Source organism: Habropoda laboriosa, unplaced genomic scaffold (genome assembly GCF_001263275.1).
Source record: "Habropoda laboriosa isolate 0110345459 unplaced genomic scaffold, ASM126327v1 scaffold291, whole genome shotgun sequence".
NCBI classification, from domain to species: Eukaryota; Metazoa; Arthropoda; class Insecta; order Hymenoptera; family Apidae; genus Habropoda; species Habropoda laboriosa.
Window position 1 is genome coordinate 484880 of NW_017100515.1, and position 18937 is coordinate 503816.

General features: G+C 34.4%; 3 protein-coding genes across 3 annotated transcripts in view; all 3 read right to left on the reverse strand.

Moving 5' to 3' along the window:
• The window catches only part of LOC108576495, a 6823-nt gene extending 2954 nt beyond the window's left edge, over positions 1 to 3869 (reverse strand). The window contains exon 1 of the mRNA XM_017939505.1: positions 3670 to 3869. Coding sequence (XP_017794994.1) covers positions 3670 to 3784 — 115 coding nt within the window. The 5' untranslated portion in view covers positions 3785 to 3869. The remainder of the gene's footprint in view (positions 1 to 3669) is intronic.
• Positions 3870 to 13407: 9538 nt separating this feature from the next.
• On the reverse strand, positions 13408 to 16110 carry LOC108576490. The gene is made up of 4 exons (XM_017939499.1): positions 15880 to 16110; positions 15454 to 15521; positions 13832 to 15380; positions 13408 to 13758 (listed from the first exon to the last, which is right to left on the reverse strand). The coding sequence occupies exons 3-4, from the start codon at positions 15356 to 15358 to the stop codon at positions 13549 to 13551; spliced, it is 1737 nt and encodes a 578-aa protein (XP_017794988.1). The 5' UTR covers positions 15359 to 15380; positions 15454 to 15521; positions 15880 to 16110; the 3' UTR covers positions 13408 to 13548.
• Positions 16111 to 16749: 639 nt separating this feature from the next.
• The window catches only part of LOC108576491 (sorting and assembly machinery component 50 homolog), a 2416-nt gene continuing 228 nt past the window's right edge, over positions 16750 to 18937 (reverse strand). The window contains exons 2-8 of the mRNA XM_017939500.1: positions 18717 to 18794; positions 18522 to 18605; positions 18221 to 18439; positions 17865 to 18079; positions 17401 to 17779; positions 17020 to 17314; positions 16750 to 16934 (exon numbers count right to left, since the gene is read on the reverse strand). Coding sequence (XP_017794989.1) covers positions 16750 to 16934; positions 17020 to 17314; positions 17401 to 17779; positions 17865 to 18079; positions 18221 to 18439; positions 18522 to 18605; positions 18717 to 18794 — 1455 coding nt within the window. The remainder of the gene's footprint in view (positions 16935 to 17019; positions 17315 to 17400; positions 17780 to 17864; positions 18080 to 18220; positions 18440 to 18521; positions 18606 to 18716; positions 18795 to 18937) is intronic.

Sequence of the window (18937 nt, forward strand, 5' to 3'; positions counted from 1 at the left end):
ATTAAAAAAGATCTGGAAAGAAGAAGGGGACGCGTGTTCGACTTGGCGGTTCGTCGTGTAATTTTGTTAATAACATCGTAAAATCACGAGAAAAATTTAATCTACCGCTATTCACATAGTAAAAAGCAACAATTTTGACCGGTAAATCTGCTAAAACCACGTCGTTTTTTACCGTCGCCGGCAGGTTGCATACATCGATCCGCTTGAAAGACATTACGGCAGAAAAAAAGTATTCGCGAGTTAATTTGTAATTCTCGCGAGACGGGCGTTATTTCCGAGGAGAGAACCATTTAAGGAAGCGGTAGGGTAATGATTTATAGTGGTCGTTCTTAGACTTTCACCGACATTAAGATTCATCTGGCTGAAAGGGTCAGCTTTCATGTTAGTAGGTGTAATGCTACATCCATTCACTTGTTTTTTTTCCCCCTCTTCACAAATATTAATGTGTAACACGAAGTACGTGAATGTTCAGAAGACATCTTTCGAAACGAAAACGCATCTTCCACGATTGTTCACCGATTATTTAGATTTAAACGCGACGCATTCATACATGCAGTCCAAGATAATTCCGGTAATGCTTATTAAGGATCAGCTCGAAACGAAGGGTAATTTGCGATTCACGTCGCACATTTGTCCAATTAACAAATCCACACTGTCGTTTCGATAAACGTGTAAATGTTTTCGTATAATGATACGCTATTTGTCGCGTGGTTAGTCTCCGATGCGTGTCTCGATTAGAAATCCCGTCGTCTGGCAGTAAATTAACCGATAGATCGCAGGTAGCAATCAGAAGGCGCACGTTGCGAGAATACTCGAAAGGTATCGATGCACCTCGAAAGTCGATTCTTCTCTCGAAATCAAAGGGGACGGCGTAATCAGTCTCAACGTCCGCGAATTTTCATTCGAGGCCCGCTTTCGTCGACCCAACCCAGGTCCTACTTTCTGTAATCATCCTGTTTCGAAACGGGTACACACCCGGACCGAGATTCGTGACTGTGAAACTTAACTCCAACGGGAACAAGTAACTGTACTTATAAATGGATATTATCTACTTCTTTTTTTTTTTTTTCATTATCAATTATCGAAAATGTAACACGTATTTATATTCGTCATGTTTCAGACGTTACTCGTGCATTATTCTAGGAGGCAGTTTCAAACTTAATCTGTTAATTAAGGAAGACGAGTTAACTCGTCATTGGTTCATCAATACTTCGAACACAATAGTTTGTTTATTGAAAGATTATTCATTTTTGACTGTACTATTTGCAAGAATGACAAATGAAGTAATTGGTTATAATTTTTTCTTATTTTTAGTTACAAACTAGAGAGATTCAGTGTCTGTTTTACAGGTAAACTCATTGTCACTTAACGATAAACGTTATGGTAAAGATATAGAGAATTTATTGCACACTAATTTCATCGAACATTAATGCCTTACTCAACGTCTAAAATTTTAATGTTGCGCGTTTCAGTGTTCTAATACTTGATCCTGTCGGCGATTCGCTCGAGCACAAAGCGTCCAATGGCGGTTATATAACAGGGGTACAAGTTGTACTTCTATCGAAAATTTCACAACAAGATCTAATCTCGTTATCTCTATTCCTGTGGTATATAAATAGAGTGTCCTTAATGTAACAACACCCAAGAGACACTGTACGTAAGTGTATACGCGACACCGTGTTCGGTATTCGCTGGCAACAGTTCGTGAGCAACTCGATTATTCATCTTGATCTGGAATCTAGGTCTGGAGCGAAAAATACGGAGTATCCAGGCCACAGTACGACGCATGAATCAACGTTGCGTTAAGAACGATCTTTAATTGTCACATATTGAAACGATCAACGTAGAAGAATAAATTTTAAACCATTGATAACTATCTGAGATAAATGGTATCGAGTCTCGTGACTTTAGCCGCGATTTCCTCGTGATAAAAGCCGCTAACTCGCTTCCTATATGATTTGTATGCACGCCGTGTCCTCTGAGCGTCATCATAGTGATTATATATGTCTTATGCGCGCCTAGTTACACGCCACTAATGTTTTCCCTTCTTAGAATCTCAATTTACACTTATTGCGAACGATTGTTGCAATAATTTACATGAATTTTTACCTGGTGAAACTTTATGAATTGAGAAATTGATATTGCAGAGATAAGTCGTGAAAATGCTGTCTTACAATTCATAGTGAAGATTTTTATCATCCACATGAATGTTTGTGCAACAAAGTAATTGGGATCAGAATTTCAAATGAAAGAGAGATATTAGATCTCACAGATCGTGTTTTACCTTGAAAGCGAAGCTCCATATAGAGAAGATGCGAGAACGAAATGAGTCAGGTTGCGACGGAGAAGAATAAACGGGCGAAGACTTTCACGTGGTTTCTGTGATCCTGTCAGCCTGAATTGTCGTGGACAATGCCTTGGACAATCGACGTTTCATTTTTTTTCTCTCTTTTTTTTTTTAACAGGAAAAGGTCTTTTGTACTGTTGTAAACGCGTCACGGTACGATGAATTATTACAAGAGGACGGGACGGTCGACAACGGTAGGGTGAAAAGAGCGTTGTCTCAAGGCTCAGCTTCAAATGGAAAGTTAAAGAAGTAGGAATTGTTAGATGAAGCCACACGATTTATGTATGTCTATTTTTGCAAGCTTGTCGAGGTGGTCGCTTCATTTGCAATTCTGGAAAGCGTTTCCAGGTTGAACGAAAGTAGTGAATAGAGAAGAAAATGTTGCCAGGTGATTAACATATGTTTACGTTACTGTGCGTGACTTTTGATAATTTCTTCAATAATTTTACAGAGTCGTAAGATGATACTGATGTATCGAACATGTATTTAATCGCATTCCAACCAGTTTCGCGCTTGGATCTGTACCCGTTCTAAGAAAGGTGTGTATCTTAGAAGAGCCCTGGGTGATAAAAATCGTCCCACTTTCAGGTCATGCATGTACCAGATCACGTTTTTTGTTTCGACAGAATCTCTTCATTCTGACATATGTTTTTACGTAATATTTATATGAGACGTGATGACAGTTGGTTGCAGATTATGCACAGGACAAGAGGAAAGTCGAAATGTGCATATGTATGAGACTGTAGCTGACTGATTTTAGAAAATCTTTGTGGGCACGTGTTCCTTTGATAACACTAAACTATAGTTTGCATATTTAGTTTGTAATATACATCACAATATACTCTAAAAGACTGCTGCTTCGTCCTTTACACAGACTTTGGAGCAATAGACTTACAGAAATTTCAATTGTTCTTCATGAAATTTATTATCAGAAGGTTATCGTTGTCTGACATTCTTACAAATTACAATCTATCTCACAATATACTCTAAAAGACTGCTGCTTCGTCCTTTACACAGACTTTGGAGCAATAGACTTACAGAAATTTCAATTGTGCTTCATGAAATTTATTATCAGAAGGTTATCGTTGTCTGACATTCTTACAAATTACAATCTATCTCTTACATAGTTCTATTAGCTTGGTCAGAACTGGGGATCGAATCCTCCTACCACGTTTTCCTAAACTTCTAACAGAAAATATTAATACAGGTAACTGTAATACCGTTTCAATTTACATTTTCATATTCACCAGAAAATTGGTAACAATCGACTGTGGAATTTGAAAAATTTCTGTAATAGAGAAAAGAAGAAGAAAAAGACTCACCGCGTAGTACATCAGCAGGGATGAGTCTTCTAAACGTTTTGGGACGTTCCTCCTCCTTCTCCTCGGCGGCGAAGACGACCGCTGCGACGAGCAGCAGGATCGGTACGAGCTTCATGTTCTCCAAGATGACACGCAGAGAGAGAGGAAGGAGAGCAGACCGTGTGCGTCCGAAGAGGGAAGAAAAAATGGATCTTCGTGTACCGATTAAGACTGGTTGGGTCCGATTCTCGTACCGGCATTTTATAGCTGTTGATGGGGCGGGGTCCTGTTGTCCCCACCAAACATTTATGGTCTCTCACCTCTTGAACCACCAGTCACCAAAGAATCGTTCGCGTCCCCCGATGCTCGATCAGCTCGTGAGCTCTTTGCTACGACGTCGAACATGTGCATATGTCACCTGATCGGTACATAGAACGCGCACCGTTGTACATGCCTGGGCTCTCACACCATGAAAATATGTAAATCGAATCAAATCCACGACGAATGCATTCCACTTCTGACCGATACATATAACAAAGTGGGTTACCTGTCAGTTTACAGATCGTTCTTTTTTATTTTCTTCTTTTTCTTTTAGTTAGTCTTCTTGCCTGTCTCTTTAGATCCATCTGATTTTCTTTTTTTTGTGCTGAAGAAAAGTCGAGCACGAGTGTTTTATTTCTATGTATTGGTTCATTTGCCGCTGTGTCAAGTGAGACCTAAAGAAACCAAACGTCCCGTGTTTGGTTACACTTCTCGTTGTGGACTTGTAGTGGTAATTCTAAAGCGATTGTCATTCTGTAACTAACACGACAGTTCTGTCACTGTTGCGTTATCGCCCTCAAGACGGCAAGTCACCAGTGACTCCGGCACAGTATAACGAGGGTTAATCTATTGTAATACTGATAATCATGAGTGTCTCCGATTTAAATTAATTCTGTTTAGAAACGTGATTCATTGGTAGGTACTACTTCGAGAAATAAAAAAAAAACGAGATATCTTTCATTTTATATTTTGTACAATTATAAATTATTGAGATTTCTAATTCGTGACCGGCAGTTTTTTGTACCACGAATAATAATTGTACATTACACTCAATTCACGTGTATCATGTCACAATAGTGAACAAAGGCGGCTAACGATGCGTTCGTGACCACGTCACGTGTCGCGAAATCGTTGTTGTATATACACAAAGAAAAGAGGCTGGCCGAACCCGTTCTCCTTTCGTTCCTCGTTTCATCGTTCTTCCAACCGCGATGCGCTTGCGCTCTCCTGAAGTTTGAAACGGCCGAATCTCTCGCATGAACCACTTACTTCGAAATCCTGGAGCACCGTTACAAAAACTTGTAAAAGCGTATCGCCAGCGGTAATTGTGAACGATTAAGATGCACGCGTGCTATAGGGTTAACGAGACAAGTGTCGATTCTGATGTTTCATGTTCATTTAACCGTATCGTTGTAACTGACTTTCGCTGTTTCGTTAACATCCTACTGCTTGGAAGTGTATTATTAATTAATTGGCTATTATTAATTAGTTTGCTGCTAGCACTTATTGATTGGGTGTAGATTAATAGGCGTTTCGTTGTTAATTATTCGTTTGTTATTTTCTTGATCGAAGTGTTAATGATCTGCAAGTGTTGCTAAGGAGACGAATTCTATCACTCTTATTTTCCCTGCATGTTTTCACTTGATCGTCGTTCAAATCAAATAGAAACTCACTTGTAATATATATTCCTTTAATGATATTTATTTGAAAATTTAATACAAACTGATGAAAAATTATAATTATAAGCTTGACCAATGATTACTTTACAATACAATATTGACTATTGTTTTAATTATTTTTAAGGTAGACTAACATTGCTAGATAACTCCACGTCATTGCTTAAATGTAACCCATAGCCTGCACCGATTAATCGAATGTACTACTCGCTCGAGAACGTGGGTGCCGCACAAGGAAACGATCGTTAATAAAATATTAAACCATAAAGAGTTTCTTCCGGGCTGTTTCGAAGAACGAGTAGAAAGGAATCAAGACTAGAGGTGCTTTATGGTTAATAACGCTTGCGTAATAGATTCATGCAACGCAGAAGTTACGATCGAACTTGCAAAAAAATCGGCAATATCACTTCTCACTGATTCCTGCAAACCTAGACATTATCGGACTCGTTGTAACTATCGTTCGATTGTGTTTCAACGATTTCATATGCTTAATTAACAAGATGAAGTTATAGAGTATCGCAAAACCACGCGGAGGAAAGCGAAGAAGAAAGGGAAAGTTGCCCACTGGCATCGTTGTTCCGAGTGAAGAGACTGTAACCTTCTGAATCACCAGAACAGAGCAAGTTCGTGGTATTTTCAACGTTAGACAGGTTCAGACTCCCGACAGAAAGAAAGCAATCGATCGATGTATTTGTCCTTTTCCTCTAAAAGATTTTCGACGGTGTTGATTCATGAATATTGAAATCGCATTTCCGCGAACTATCCAGCATTCGACGAATTATTCCAATATACTTTGACATTTGTTCCCACACGTGCGACCGCGAATCGCTCAGAGTGCCGACAGGGCAAAGAGAAAGGTGTGTGGGAAGAGGAACAGGTCAGCCTATGATGTTCACCTGCTATAACAGTTTAATAATGTCATCTGTATAATTTGCCTAATCTTCCTCTATCGTCCTTATTCCAAAATATAATGTCCACGGTGTCTTTCATCCTAACATTTAATTCGTTTAGTAGCCCTTATTACAAATAAGATTTAAAAAAAACTACTTGTGAGTAATAATATATGCTGTTATTCATTCAAATTCCTCCCAACATCCAGTGCTATTTTAGACCAAGGATTCTTCATGCTATTTCAGCGACAAGTTGCTCATCTTTCTCTCCTTCTCTCCATCCTGATCTCCGTCTTTTAAAGCTTCAACCTCAGACGTCCAATAGAATTTCTTCTAAGATAATAATAACAGTTTTCTGAATGGCGAAAGCTTTCATAGTAGCGTCTTCTCGGTCTATGACTACAATTCCAATTACTCTTACTGCTTTCACTGCCGTTAAGATTGCAGATTCTCCTTTGCGATATCATTCTAAGCAATTGGATGCTGGAATTTCGATTTTCTTGAGAATAGAGCTCACTTCCGCTCCAGAGTCGGATTTCACCTGGGAGAACGTTTTTACCACGGTTCGAGCTTCCTCCAAAGTTCCTACTCCTCGTTGCGACGCTTTCTCTTCCGCTCGCGACTCTCCCCGTTGTCGAGTTTCTCGACGAGACAGAGAAACTCATCGCAGATGATCCTCCGCGTTGATATCCTGGAAGTTTGTGGAGTTCCGCGACGAGATCTTCACGCTTTCTGAAATAAAGCTCCGCACAAGGACCACAAATTTCTAGTGTCACCTATTTCTCTTCGACATTCAACCATTATACTTCCTTCTTTCCCTTACTTTTTCTAAAACAATAGAGAATAATCTTTGTAAGTGGCGATGAAAATTTTTAGGCATTCCAAGAAGTTAAAAATGTTGGCCTTAGTAGATAAATCTTACGTCACGTTCGGAATGAGAGTGTTCTTCAGAGAAGCATCCATTTTTCATAGGAAGCCACGCAAACCAGAAAGAGCCATAATCCTTCCATTCACGTTACCTGCATATACGTTTACTTTCAATTTAACCTTTCCATATTCGATCTGTACGTGTTGAAGCGTTTTAACAAGCATACTCGTTCAACATAATTGAAACATAATTCTTGTTCTATTTGTACTTTCACAAAATCGTACAATTAAATATAAAATACATTTACCATCGTAACTTTCCATTCAATGCTAACATACGATTATCCCTTTTCCAAAAGAAGACGTAAATATCTCGTTGTCAACATAATGATCCACTCGACGCGAAACATTGTTGTAGATCCGGAATGTCAGGTTCACCGGCTGGTGTTGCAACCGGTTATCTGTCGCGAGGTTTAGTAACATCGACAAAAGGTTTCCAAGTATTCCAAGCAAGGTGTCTGTCGCTCGAAAGCTGAGCTAAAAGATCGAACTATGTAGATCGTATTGTTGATCACGATTTATTAAGTGGATTCTGATCACGCCTGTCGCCATTGCTATTGTGAAATTAAATCTCGAGGAAAACAACGCGACTCGCTTCGTGACTTTGAATAACTTTGAAAGTGGTTCAGCCAGGATATTATTAAAATTACAGGAATAAAAAGAATTATAGGAAACGATAATAAAATTAGCGATACCGATTGTAACTCTTCCGTTAATGTTATTCCACCTCTTGGAATTAATTGAATGTTTGACTCCAAAATCTTGAAAAATTGGACCACTGTAATAAAAAAAAACATAATAATAATAATAAAAAAGTAGAATGAATTTTTAAAAAAGAAAAAAAAGTATTTAATAATTTAGAATCGAGTTAATTCTTATTACAAAAAAAAAATTATTACGTAACGATACCAGTGGGCCAAATTATGTTACGAACAAAATAAACATGAGTTAGTGCCGGATACACATGTATGTGGATGATGTAATTTTGAAGAGTCCAGCAATCGGATATGGATGTATTGTAGCGCTATATGCGAGCAGCGTTCTGATCTAGTTCAATTATATCTGCACACGCGTGCACACAGGTGCACGAATATCTGCGAAATCTTTCATCTCGTCAATATTATGCTTGCACACACGCATACAAGCCTACTGGTGTCCCAGGCGTGTGTGCATAGCTGAACGTCTTGTCAGTGAAAGGGAACTTCAGTTCGGAGGATTTATAATGTGCAAATTCTCGAAATCATGCGAATTTTTTGTGTCAACGATTCGCATAATCGAATGTTTTTCATACGCGATGAGCAACTTGTTTTCGTGTGGATATTTGTAACGATTAAAAATAACGCAGAGGCCTTTCAGGATCATCAAAGAATAATAACGATACAGAAGATGTTTCTCGTACAGTTGCGGGCTAAATATTATCTTTTCCTGATTAAATCTTCCATTGGTAAAAAAAAAAAGGAAGTAAAAGCTTTGATAAATTGGCCATCAAGTTATATGTACGTGCAAAAACGTACATTTCTCGCTCTGAATTTAGTATTACGTGTGAATTTAGAATTTACTAAAATATCCGTGTGAAAGCTAAATACTATCATTGAATCATTCTGTACAAATAACCACACTACAGGTAATCAGCAGCTTATACGAGACGTACAAATAGTGTATATATTCACAACTAGAAAATAGATATACAAGTATCGCAGATACAAAGCCAATACGATCTCGAACAATCGATTTAATCAAGGAAAAAGATCGATCTGCGTGCTCGAGGGAGATCGACGAGTCGTTTGTGTGCCATTTGCCGGGCGTATCTCATTACAGAACACTATGTTCTTATCTTTTGCTCAGGAAACTGGGACAACCGCTATATATTACCAACCCAGATGAGGAACCGTCTACAAAATTTTCTCGCGTAACTCAGAATTTCACGTGTGCGTCATACGAGAACTCTTACGTTGCCTCGTCGCTGGAGATCGTGAATAGGTGAAAGCAGATCGCATGGAATAATCTTCGAATAGTAATGACAATATCTTTTTCCTCCGTCGGTAGACGCAAAGGCGCCACGTGAAATCGCGAACCGACAAAGTCGGATTTTGCAACAAGTTAGAATCGACGCTGCGCACTCTTCCCTAATGCGTGCTGCACATTTTGAGAAAAAGAGAACGCGTCATTGCTCAAACGAAGTGAAGATGACACTTGTCAGCTGATGAGTCACCGTCCTGAATGGGATTTAGGATCTTGAGGGATAATCCAGCTTTGGATTCCATAGTGACTAGGTAAAAAATTATTGAGAAACATTTTCAGAAATACTTAAAAAAAGCATGGATTACATAACCTGAACAATAATCTTTATTTAAGCAACTTGCGTAGAAAGCATTGTAGACACCTGATTTACATTATCTCTGTTTCCTTTAATATATAACAATACATGCTTTGATATATTGTTACAGGGATAATTTATTTAATTGACTAGTATGCTACTTTTTGGTAGAACGCTTTCCTTCAACTAACAGTTTCGATAGTTATTCGTCATTCTTCTTTATCGACTTTACATCTTGACCGTTTAAAATGTTACCCCCCGTAATGTATACAATCGATTTATTTTAAAGATTGCAATAACTAAAGGAACGTTTTCGTTCAATAAACAAAAAAGATATTCCAAAAACCCTATAAAAAAATATAAAAATTTATTTACCGATTGAAACAAAAAGTCAGACATTTGTAAGTGCATCGAAACAACAAATTTTGTCAATATTTTCTATTTTTCCAAACAAATTTTAAATCTATCATTACTTGCTAAAAACAACAAGACTAATTGCATTAGTCTGGTAAATAATTGTGATCGTGATAATTTTACATTCTTGCAACCGGGTGATTTATCATTTGACAAAGAGTCGTTGATTTGTTGTGTCAACAACATCGTGGATCGAGAAACGCAGTGTTGCAATAATCCACCGTTGTAGCCGCCTGTATTATGCCAGCCGTCCAGTTAAAATAGTGCCCATCCTCTTCCGGTTTACCTTCTCCCCGACGTTATTTTCACTGCAGATGTTCAACGCGTTTCCTGGACAATGATGAATATACTGTTGCAATACATTGCAATATTTATCGTCACGTTGCTTGATCTTTTAAATTACCAAGAAATTGTTGTTATTTTAATCTCAATAGAGAAATAAATATACAAGTAGTATTTGTAATTTATATCTTAATCATTTTAAAAATAATGCGAGTGTGGTTGAAAGAAACCTCTATAGAAATAAAATGTTAATTACAAATTCAACGTTTCGTAACTTCATATTTTCATTCATTTTTCAAATGTGAAATCCTCCAATTATTTCGAGCAATACATTACGCTACTTGATTTCTTCTTTACGTCACACATACCATAATTCGTGTACGAGTCAAAGAAAACGCGGCACAAATCAAAATTTCTAATGCTATACCTTTGTAATTTCAATTCCACGGAACCGAATTCATCAAATCGTAAAACGGAATCTCGATGAATAGAACGACTTCCAGGTACACAATTATACTGAAATTAACATACGCGCGAATTAAGTGTGATTCAATATCTTTTCTTTGATCTGATCGCGAGAAATTTATTGCAAATAAAACACAAATTACGATAAAGTGATTTTCTTATGAAATGAAATCAACAAAGAGTTTCCCACGGGATGTTTTTCTGTGCTTCAATGTCAGAAAAACATGTTAATCGAAGACTATAAATATTTCATTTTCTTACCGTTATCAATTACCTTGAATACCATTTTGACATTGATGCACTAATAAAAAAAATAGTGAATGCTAAATTCTTAGCATTTTGATCATTTTTATGAAGTATTCTTTTTATTAAGAGGTTTGATGAAATTATCGATATTTTTAGAATCTATTAGAATGTAGAAATATTAGCGACGTTTCTGTCGAAACCGATAGTATGGTGTCGAAAGAACATTGTTCTTCAAAATGAATGCAGGTGGACAATTAAGGAGCAGGATCCATAACTGCAATGTTAGCTTTCTGACCACCAATCAAGCACTCAGTCATGTAACTTGCCCTTGGCATAAATTCGGGTTATGTTATTACATTCATTGTTAGGCTCTGAGAAACTTCTCAAGTTACTCATGACAGGCAAATTAATAGTGTGTCGGAACCACGGTAAACCTCTTGATTCTTCTTTCATCGACGCGTGTAATTAGCAATATCTTCATAATAATGTCATACTAGTGAGAGTAAGATGTGCATCCAAGTGCAGACCAGAAAACGTACTTGGTACACAACCAAAATTTAAAATCTATTTTTTTTTCTCTGATGAAAAGTTAAATGCGAATGTCTCGTTTTCTAACTTGTATTTCATTTACTTTTAAAATGGTCAAGTCTCCTTTTGGTTAATCTTTGATGAAAAATGATGTTAATTAGAACCTTGTAATATTTGTCAGAAATTTTCTTCTGTTAATAGATATCGTATTTCTATTGAAAGTTACTTTTATGAAACAGGTGTTGAAAATTCCTTGAGACAGGATGCTTTACAAGCCATTGTAAAAGAGATGAATGTTTATTTAATTGGATATATACATATATTTATATGCTAGGTACATTTAAAGTGAAAATACTATTCTACTTTCCCTTAATAAAAATTGTACATATGAAACTATGTATGTGTAGATTTAATCTTTCATTCTCATCATTATACATTGGAAATTAAAATGAAGTCTAAGCTACTAGTGGAAAAAAATTGTTAAATAAGTCTAAATAAAATGGATTATAATTTAATTATTATAGTTTATCATACAACGTCACATATATCATCGACTATTATATGTACATATAGAATAATTGCTAATTATTTTAAATACATATTGTACACAACATGTTTGGCAAGAACGATTCTTTGTGTGTTAATCCACGCCGGACTTCATGGATCGTTCGTGTTTGATGAAATTTACATGAATTAAGTAATGAAATTTATAAATTGTTAACATTTATACACATCAGTAATTCTAAACAAGAAACAATTCTTATTAAATTAAATGGTAGCCAAAATACGTTACTCCTACAGATATATACTCAAACAAAAATTAGATATACTCTTACTAAAAGTTTTCTATGTCTTTTTTGTGTATATTCGTTATAACTGTAATTAAAAATAAAATCTTCAATCATATCAATATGTGACGTTTACATTTTACTTCACATATAAATCCATATGATATTACATAATGATAAAAATTAAAGTAAAATTTATCTTTTATGAGTTTCAATTTTTAACTTATTAACATTTGACTTAAATTCCTGTGTTTAAAGAATGCACATATATCATGATTTCAGTTGGAAATGTGATAAAAAGAATTTTAATTATATTACAAAATAGTAGCACAGGAGAAGAGATGACATACATTAAAGAAATAAACATGAATAATTAGTGCTTCCAATAAATTTTTTTTAATATAACGAAAAACATTGATAGTGTATATATTTAATGACTAGTGCATAATTCAAACAACTTGTCTATATTTCATAGCTTAGGTAAGTAAGATGAAATAATTCAACTAAATATATATATGCATTATTTACATACATACATACAAACATGCGTGCACGAGTGCGTATGTGTTAGCCTACTATTTAAACTGATTATGCATCTCTTTTACAGAGAATATTTGTAAGAAGCATTAATATAAAAATGTTTTTCTGTTTATATAACTTAAATTTTTATTTTGTTTTAATATTTCTTTATTTACAATAGTACCGTGTGTGCTAATTAAGTTAGGTGATTTAATATGAAGTTTCTATTATTTATTCAATGAAATATTATGAAATTTGTTATTCCCACTACAATCATATTTACCACGATTTAAAAAAAATACTTTGACAATTTAAAAGTATATGTATCACTTAATGTAATTTATACAACATGAATTCTAGCATTTGCTGTTATATTTATATATAGCAGATTGCAAAGTACAATTTTCGATAACAACGTGGTTTAACTATACATGATGTACCAGACATGATATGGTCTATAATCAGGCCACTTAATACGCTGGTTTTTCCTAGGCAATTATCAGATTGTACAAAATAAACAAAATAAAAAATTTAAAGTGTACAGATTTGTAAATTTTTAGTTACTTGAAAACAATTATGTAATGCTTATCAATTGGTATTAGAGCATAAGCAGCAAAGTATTTGCATTCCTAATGAACATATTTTATTTTAATATAAACGTCCTACACTATTTATTCACAGCCTATTTTATCATTTTGGAAGACATATTATACATATTCTCTTTTACTATGATACATCATCTCTTCTTCTATACCTTGTAATTTTCAACGATGCAGTTACCTTAAAAGGGTCGGTGAATATAAATGTTATTTAGTAAGTGCAAATCGTTCTTGCCAAATGTGAGTTCTGTGTTGAGTAGTTAATATTGGATTAAGAACACGTTCTATGCAATTTATACGCCCTCTAAACCGTTCTCTGTCTCTAGCCATCTCCTCCCATGGACCTTTCCGAGCCGCACGGTACGCATAATCCCAATGCATCATTACGTGAACGACTGGATTTAAATTAAATTTCACCTACAATAAAAATCTCGTTGCTTGTTATCTGAGAATTGTAATAAGCAAATTTAAATAGCAAGTGGCTAATTACTTTTTGAACTGGAGGGACAGATTCTTCATCTTTACATCCTCCCTCATCTTCGCTCGTTTCTTCACTCTCCTCACTATCAAGGTCACTTTTATAAGTTACTTCAGAACTAGTTTCAAAGACTATACAATAACTATCTTCTGAATCGATAGAACTTTCTGATATCAGGCGTGGCCGAAATGTATTCTTCTGTAAATTGTATCTATCTTCAACAAAATTTTGGTCAAAGATATTTGTTTCCTCTGTGCATTCAGGTATACTTTTCATTTTTGCAGAAAATTTAGATATTCCCTGATCAACATTTCTGCGTGTATTTGATTTTTGAATTTTAGGTTTTACATCAGCAAATGTATATGCTACAGGGCTAACTGTTTTTGGTATAACATAATGTACAGTACTGAATCCATCTACTGTATCCTCATCTACACTAAAATAGTCTTCTGATTCTTTACTTTCTGTTATGTGACATATTTCAAATTCTTGCCAGGTGGTAAAATCGCTTTGTATATCTTCCTCAATGTCGTGCTTAGTGTGTTCCTTCCTGTGTCTTGTTTGACTGACACCGGAACGTCTAAGCTGCGACTTTCCTCGTCCTCGACCCCTACCTTTTGCTGCAGCGTTAAGCTTTCTTCGCTGCTTCGATAAGAATGATCGTTTCATTGTGATATCCGATTCAGAGTCTGTTCTACAAAAACGATTTGTTACACCGCCAAAAACTTTTTGGAACATATTTGTAAACAGATTTGATACAGTGGTTTGTTGAACTGATTGTGTACACAAGTCTAAATTAGATGGTGAACAATTAGGTGGTTCTATATGTGTGATCATCTTATCGTCTACGCTGTTGCAAACGTAATTGGAAAATTGTTCCTTATTACAAGTGCTCTTACTATAAGTATTTTCACAATTATTTCCAGCATATACTTTCTGTGCGTTTATGTCTGAACAAATATATTCATACAATTTCTGCTCACATACCTTGTTTGAATTCTCAATTGGTACTAAGTAATTACAATTAGTTGTATTGCTTTTAATATCATCCTTAATAACTGACTCTTTTTTACCAGATCTTGTATCTTTGTTCTTGTTATCAATGTATTCATAGCTAAATTTTAAATTAGCTTCTGTGTTTTCATTAAAAATTCTACCTACATAATGTTGCTTTTCATCAAATACATCACTGTGGACACTTTCAACAATATTTAAAGATTCTTTTAATTGGGTATTGTGGATGTATATATCATCAGTACCTAATAACTCTCTTTTATTTGTCAAATTTTTAAAAAAATCTTGAGGAATTACACCTTCATTGTTCACAAGTGTTACAGACAATGGATAATTAATGCTTGCTATGAATGAAGCAGAAACTTTAGAGAATTGCTCCCGAAGTATGTTCAGAGCATTAAAAACACTATGGAACATGGTTTCCTTCTTTGGGCTTGGCATATTTCTTTCTTTGTTCAATGCATCGTTCATCGAATACATTTTCTCCACTGTTGTTTTTGCAGGTAAACTCTGCACAGAATACATGTTTAAGGAGGAAGCAAAGGTACTGCAAAACAAAACATATCAAATTTTAAAAATAAATCCAAATTTTTAAAATGTCATAGTTCAAATATCCTTACATGTTTTATTCAACACACTGATACTCCTCTACAACCTCTTTTAATTCTCATAAATCTTCTTTGTTTACCTATAAAATAAGATTTAACACATTAGAAACATTATTCAGCAATTCATATTTAAAAGCAAAACTTTAAAAAATATTTAATTATTACAAAATATATCTAACAAATCATGTTGGTCTCCAGCTTTGACATTTTTGAAAATACCCTTGAATCCTACCCTACAGTTACAATGCGGTCGAACATACCCGCAGATTTATCGCGTACATTCCAAACATTGTTTAATATCAAAATTGTTAAATATGGAATTTCCAAATCCGAAGCATTACTCTGAGTTTAGTATATTTATAACGGCATCATTACAATTCAATATTTCATGCTATAATGCAATTAATCTACATGATATTGTTTTTTACGTATACATACAACAAAGATAGCCCTCGCAACCGTGACAAATGTAATCACGTAGAATATCTTGTTCGCAATATGACAACTGATTTTTCGTTGCACCACACTTATTATTTTTCAACGATGAGTTTTTAATAAATCTTGTTACTTCAGGCACAATATTTCGCTTCGTTTCTTCAATAATTTCGAACGATTCCATTGTAAAATGACACATTATCGTAGCAGACATTTTGACGGTAACTTCTAAGCGGCCATTTTCAAGTATAGTTGATGCACGGATCACTTACAACTTATTTGCTTAGGGGCGCTACTGTAACGACAATTCACATGTAGAGTATTATCCAATGAAAAATAAAGCATTAAAGAATGTTGCGATATATAATATTCGAAATAACCATTTCTTATAAAATAACATATACTTTATGTTTAGTTGCGTTAACAATTGAATGCAAATTGTCAGAAAATAATCACATTTAAATATTCAAAAATGTAGAGAAACACTATTAAATACGCAATTTTTGTTACACCAGTATATAAGATAATGAAATGATTCATAGTTTCACTGAAAAAATTTAATATATGTATATATAAATATATATACTCCGAGAAATTTTTGCATGTTAAACATCTGATGCAAACTGTGAAATAAATGTAGTTATTCTGTAACAATTTTCATGGAATAATAACTCAGGAATAACTTCAGGGATATGATTTTTATTAATTTTTATTGACAAATGCTTTCTCAGATACTTATACCTAATGAAATTAGAATGTACTTTTGTAAGTGTAATAAATTTATGATCACAATTTATTTTACATTAAATGCATACAATGCACATAAAAATAATACAGCATGTATAAATTACTACCTCCAAACAGAAATTACATTTATAGGTACTGCAATCCAATACCAAATTGAAATTGTTGCAATATGTCACTTTTGAGGTATAGTAGTGGCATAATTAAATTTAACTCTATTCTCGCTATATTTCCAAATTTCATCGCAATACCTCCACCAACTGCACAACGAACATTTTCCGTAAAAATTTTCATATTTTCTTTGTGATCATTAGCTAAAAATAATGAAAACATGTTTATTTTTATATTTTTTAAAAGCCATTGAAAATTAAGAAATAATATATTTAAAAAATGTCTTACCAAACTTGAACGTAAAATTCGATACATTTCCTCCGTTGATAAATCCATGTAACTTGAATAGATCACCAAAACCGTTACGGCCAGGTCTAAATGGTAATGGTGTGTATAAATGAAGTGCTACTGCCCAATATGCATCGCCCCCTATAGAATTACCATCATGGCGATATCCACAACCTCTCGTATCAAATCCTCTAAGATTCAGTGGTCCACCCAAAAAGAACCGATCAGCAATATTTATTTTCATATCACCGCTAAATCCTCGTAGCAACCCAGATTGAAAACCCAGCTGGAAGGTCTAATTAAATTTCTATAATCAGACAAATTGTATCGAAGGTAAATTATTAAAAAAGTTAGACTAACTTCGAATTAGTAGGTACTTACTAGATATTCATGCGGCGTCCAATTAGTTTGCACAGTAAGATCATTTTTAACAAACCCAATATCTCCACCGAGTCCAGCTACTTCTGTTGAGAACTGTATAAGACTTCCCATTGTGGGAAATATTAACGAGTCTCTTTTATCGATAGAACAAATATGTCGCAATGCAGATTTCAAATTTGGACCGCATTGTTCTCGAACAAAGATCGATGCTTGTTTTAAAGAAATAATTTCCCTATATGTCGCTTCGTACTGTAAATTATGCTTTAATATACCTGCTCCATCTGGATTGAGAGCAATATCTAATAAAAGACCTTTGTCGGTTTGATTAAAACCAGACCATGGAAATTTGTGGGATGTATTGAACACACTACCAGTTAAACTATAAAAGAAATTAAATGGTTAACAGTAAAAACATTTGATTATAAAATCAATTTCTAAACTTAAAATAAAATAACTTTACATACACTGTATGGAGCCAACTGTGTAAAAATGGTTTAATAGCAGCTATACTAATATTTGTTGAGCTTTTTGAACCATAAGAATATTCCATTTGAACGCGTTCTCCTCTTCCAAATAAATTAGGTGCCTTTGCTTGAACAATAACTGAACCTTCATTATTTCCAACCATAGTGCTAATTCCACCTGTTAGACGTCTCATTTCACGTACTATAAAGGTTACCTGAAAAAATACATGATTTAAGGTTTCTCACAAGAATATATGCTGATTTCTAAATAAATGACTCATGAATAAACTCAAAAGAATTAAATCTGAGAAATTACTTATTTTTTGTTGAATTAGTGTGTAATTATATAGACCCACTTCAACGCCTTCTGGGGTAGCACGAGGACCTTGACTGGTATCAATGAAAATTCCAACATTCCCAAAACATCCTAAATTTTGCAGCTTTTCTCTGACATTGTAGGCATGTTGAATCACTTCATAAAAATTTTGAGCTTTAAAAAGTTCTGTTACTTGGCTTTTTATTATGTCATCCTTTGTTCTCATAAGTCCATCTACATGTACTTTGTCAACTCTTGCCTAATTCACAAAATATTATGATTTGATATAGTAATTTATACAAAGAAAGTTAAAATTTAAATATGCATGTTAATAAATATACCTTTACTAAATGAAGATCAGGTTGCTTTCCAGTTTGCTCTTTCTTCTGTTCAAGAAAATTCATTTTTTCATAAAAATCTGGTGGCTACAAATAACAGTAGTTGAGTTAATACTTTTGAGTAATAATAAATATAAAAGAAATTTTTATTAAAAATGTTACATAAAATTTAAGTTAAAATATATACACTTTACTTACAGAATCATTCTTTGTGAAATTCTGTCTTTCATTACTCTTATTTGAAGTTTGATTTGTATCTCTAGATGTGTTTGTATCCTGAAACGAAAAAACACGTGAAACATTATCTAAAAATATTTAGATTTGAAATAACTGCATACATGAAAAAATGTAACAAACGTAAGATCTCTACAATTAAAAAAAAGAGTGCATAAATTTAGTAGAACATCTAAAGCCACCGT